The 4,837-nt window shown below is 38.2% G+C and overlaps 1 protein-coding gene across 1 annotated transcript; it reads left to right on the top strand.

Annotated features, from left to right (window-relative positions):
• The first annotated feature begins 1,871 nt into the window (after nt 1–1,871).
• LOC148742797 (ryncolin-1-like) lies at nt 1,872–3,117 on the top strand. The gene is made up of 2 exons (XM_088759975.1): nt 1,872–2,533; nt 2,983–3,117. The coding sequence occupies exons 1-2, from the start codon at nt 2,373–2,375 to the stop codon at nt 2,990–2,992; spliced, it is 171 nt and encodes a 56-aa protein (XP_088616101.1). The 5' UTR covers nt 1,872–2,372; the 3' UTR covers nt 2,993–3,117.
• Nucleotides 3,118–4,837: the final 1,720 nt, after the last annotated feature.

Raw genomic sequence — 4,837 nt, 5'->3', positions numbered from 1 at the left:
TCTTGAAAAAATGGGTAGAAAACTTTTTAGATAATGCACGCCTCTGGTTCAGATCAACAAGATGTGTAAACTTCGATAGAACGCTGGAGCCGTCAGTCTTTTTTAAAGTAGTCAACTACAGGTTGACGATGAACTGCGTGTTTTGAACTGCTTACCTAAGCATCATAGCAGTTTCCATAGAAACCAATATCTTTCCTAAGGGATTAGTCCCTTAGAGCACCTGTTGTAAAACTGATATGAGTTCATAATACAGAAGAAAGGAGAAAACACACAAGAATCCTTTACCATGAAATGACTTTAATAAATTGAGAAAAGTGTTGAATTTCCAACAGAAGATTTGGCTGGACGAAATGAAGTTTTAAGGAATGCGAAAGAAGTTGACATAGCATTGGATCTCACCTTAAATTGAAAAGAGTCCTCTTTCAATTTTTGGAAATACAGTCCAACCCCTATTAAGTGGAGATAGAAACTGGCCGCTTAATAGGGTTGGCCGCTAGGGGTTCGTTAGGAATTGGTCCGAAACTTACGTAAAACGTCCATGTATTCAATTATAAGCATGCTTAAAGGATTGTAAGCTCTGCTTGACGCAATAAAGCGTTTTAAAATCGAACAAAACCAATTTTAAGTAAATGCTGAGATAAGGTCACAACATGAATCAGCTACATTGAAAAGTTAGCGACATGTAACGACATGGTAATATTAATTCAGTGATTAATTGCATAAGTTCAATTTTAAGGAAATCTGACGATGAGGTCTCAACATGAACCAAATAACACATATGAAATTCTCGATATTGAAAAAACTATCATATATGTCGCAAAAGGAAAAGATCGTTACTTGAAATAAGCACGCGTATTTGATTTTGGGTGGCCGCTTAACAGGGATAAAAAACAGTAAAAACCTCCATCGGGACGACCAAAAGGTGGCCGCAGTCGCTTAATAGGGGTGGTCGTTTAATAGGGGTTTCATTTATAGTATTTAACTGAAAATAATTTCGTGACTTTAATAACTGGCCGCTTAATAATTAAGGGGTGGCCGCTTAATAGGGGTTGGACTGTATATAGATTGATAAAACTTGTTTCCTTAATTTAGAGCACCTGCGAAGAAAGTGATCCTTGTAAATAGAATGAAAGATGTGTTGTTGACCAGAAATCAAACACTTACTTCTGCAAGTGTGTCAAGGGTAAGTAGAAACCCAAGAGAATTTTGTTGTCAAACAGCCAAGGAAGGGTTCATTATGAAGGATCATAATTACCCTGAGAAGTAAATAAGGGAAATGGTGAAGAGAAAAATCAGTTTAAGAAAGAGATATACGTACAGGATGCTCTTAATCAAGAGATGTGCTATTAACTGCGACTTCAAATATGAGATAGCAACGTCCAGCTGACATTAAGAACTTGGTAGTCGATTATCACGGAATGATGTGAGGGCTAAATGTCTTTTACTTACTGACAGAGTGGGAGGCAGTAGGGCGAAAATATTTAACTCAGGTTCATTATATATAGGCTGAGCGCAGCGAGGCCTCTACGTCCTGACCACAAGCTGAATGTCTCCCCGTTTGGCCCTGGTCAGTAAATAAGCTCTTTAGCATTTCTTAACAATCATTTAAACTTTTAAAACTTTTGGCTCAGCTTAAATAGGACCCCATCAAGAATCACACGAGGAACAACCACAAAAAAGATTTAGTCAAAAAGATGTTCTCCTTTTTTCTGGTAAGAACAAGAAACTGAGAATTCGTCGAAAAACGGGACTCATTTTCGTATTTTTGTTGTCTTCTAATTTTAAGTCTTAAGAAAGAAATCCCATGTTTCAGGAGAAATTATATATTAAAAAAAAACAGTATGTTTCGCGAAAAAGTCGAAAAAGCTAGACGGCTTAGTCCGAATCGGCTTACGTCAAACCGTTTGACCCTATACACATCCGGTTTCGTTAAAGGTTTCATTGCGACTGCACGCTCGTGGCCAGACGATTCATAAAGTGATTTATGCGTTTTCCTATTTTTGTGCACACAAGGCGATGAATTATGACGCCATTAATTTTTAATTTCATAACAGAAGATAACTTGATATTCTTAGTGGGTACTTTTCTCGGGTTTTTTACTTCATAGATTGCTCCAAGAACTGTCATGACTATTATCAAAATGGCTTCCTTACTGACGGTGTGTACTGGATTTACCCTGATGAAGAAGAAACCTTCCAACTAGTGTGTGACATGAAAACTGAGGGCGGAGGCTGGACCACCTTTCAAAGGCGCATGGATGGCTCTGTAGACTTTTATGTTGACTGGGAATCCTACAAAAAGGCTTTGGAAATCTGAAGGGAGAGTTTTGGCTTGTGAACCATTATCTTTACCGTCTGACTCAATCTGCCGACATGACGATTCGCATTGATATGGAGGATTACGACGGTGACCGAGCATTTGCCGAGTACACGACTTTTTCTGGGGCCGACGAGGGTGATAACTATCGGGTGACGATCGATGGATATCGAGGCGACGTAGGCGACTCATTGGTATTGCACTCTAAGTCCATCAGGTATGACTTAGGCATCGTGTTTTCGGTGCTTACCTGAACGAATACTGTTTTTAGGAAACTTCTGAAGTGCATCTGCTTAAGAGTGTACCCTACACCTCATTTTATTATCTCTTTTCTAGGAAAATTATGTTATTACTTATCGAGTCATACAACTGTAAGTATATTGGTAAACTTGCTAGCGTTTGTTGGATAGCGGAAATAGCAACAGCGAACTGCATTCACGTAACGATAGGGAACCGAGGACTCTGGAACTTTCCTTTCCATTCAGTTAATTAATCTCTCGGTTATTTCAACCACAAGTCTATTTACATCAAATTCACCTCTCTCTCAGTAACTTGGGTCGTCTGACTCTAACTTTGACAAATCTATTCGAATTCAACCCGCTTCATGCTTGTGATTGACCTCTGACAAAATCCTAATGTACTTGCTTATGTCTTCTTTATCGGAAGGCATTTGTGAGCTTGCTGGGAAACAGACCTTGGAAGATTTTAAGACATTCTTGTTAAAACACTAACACAAACACTTTTACAAGAATCACACAGATGAACAAGAGAGCACGAAATTTCGTGTGGATCCAAAGTAAGGATACCAGACACATTAAGCGCGTCCACTGATGGAAGTTGGACAAGACGGTCAGTCTGGAAAGAAGTCGCGATAGCTTTCACCTTAATAGCCTCAGAATTCATACAATAACCGAATGCTAAATACAAACGAGCACTGAACTAACTAGATACTTTATAGCACTTTTTTAAACTTACTTGTAACACTTCTTGGCTGGGTGTTGCTGACCATGCATTGTTTCCCAGCCTCTCATTTTCTCAAGAAGTTTTTTTTGTTTTGAAATTTAGAAACATGAGTTTTACAATCAGGGAATGGGACAACGACTTTGCTAAGGATGGAAATTGTGCATTGCGTTATAAAAGTGGCTGGTGGTATAGTAACTGTCATGCCGTTAATCCAAATGGCTTGTACCAAGGTGGACGTCACGCACAAGGAATTACCAGGAAATCATTTCGAGGACAAAGTTATTCGTTAAAGCAGATCGAGATCAAACTTCGACCAGCATAATTTCGTTTGTAGAGCCTGTGCACCTGTTAGACTTGAGGAAACGGTAGTTTTCAAGAATCCAGGACATTTGCGATGCGTCAGAAACTGATTCTGTTTCTACTTTAGCTATTAAGTATGATTGCATCACCTTTGGAGTTATTGGAGTAAAATACAAGCAACGAAGATGTTGAAATGGCACTAAAATAATAAGTGTGTGTCTAAAATGTAATATTTCATTTACTTTCAGAGATCAACGAGGTATAAATTCCTTTCATGCTTATACGGATGGTGCGGGTATGCAAAATATATCAGAAGCTTTAATGTCTGCATGATGTCAAATATGTTAATCACATTTACACATTGAAACAGTTGAAACTGTAAACTTTCTCTGGCTTCAAATTAAAACTTGTAATCAATCTGCTGCAACTTAACAAGTACATCGGATAAATATTCATGTAATCCTTCGATACTCTAGAAGTCGTTGCTCGTGGAAATCAACAACTGGTATCGCCCATGCTAATTCTTTCTCTCGAGTTCCTGTCTTGAGAAAAAAATATTTAAAAGAAACGATATAGAAATTAAATAAAAATTCCAGTGATGGCTTTCACTGTCCGTGTAGGAATTATAATCAAAAGTGGTTGGTCATCGGAGATATTGGGTCTTAAAATACCCTTTTTTTTTTCTATGTCAAAACCGAAAAAGCCGTCTTTACTAAAGGGAGAGGAAAGGGAAGAAATGAATGGAACAAGTTAAAACAGATAAATGTTTTAGAGTCTGATAGATATAGAATACAACCCAGTTGATTGAATTTGAAGATGGCTTTTCGGTTTGTCACAGCTGCGACGCAAAGTTAGCTTATTAATTATGCAGCAAAATCAAGAAATGGGGGTTTTCCCCAGGGGATCGTACATTTCCCAGGAAATTAAATATTTTGACCTATTGTTTCACACCTTTGTTAAATCATGATGCTTCGCATTTGTGCCAATTTGGAGCCAAATCGGTGATTTGAGCATTATCACCCCCGGCCTGGTCTTAAAAAGGTAGTCTATTTCACTTTGAGGAGGTCTTTGCGCAGGCTTCTAATTATGAACTATTATCGGCTTCATAGAATTTTTCCTTAATATATAAACTGCAGTTACCTCATACCTTCGTGACTCCCAATAGATAAAGGCTGTCATACTGCTTGATGACGTAAAACTAAGGAAAGTTTGTTGATTAACCTCGATCTCTTATGTAGGACTATGACTAATTCCCTGC

The sequence above is a fragment of the Stylophora pistillata genome, chromosome 1, assembly GCF_964205215.1.
Source record: "Stylophora pistillata chromosome 1, jaStyPist1.2, whole genome shotgun sequence".
Taxonomy (NCBI): Eukaryota; Metazoa; Cnidaria; class Anthozoa; order Scleractinia; family Pocilloporidae; genus Stylophora; species Stylophora pistillata.
The sequence above is the reverse complement of the archived record's forward strand: the minus strand, read 5'-3'. Positions and strand labels throughout refer to the sequence as shown.

What these genes read in the sequence shown, in the direction of transcription:
- LOC148742797 (XM_088759975.1), top strand. Translation starts at nt 2,373, where the DNA reads ATGACGATTCGCATTGATATGGAGGATTACGACGGTGACCGAGCATTT.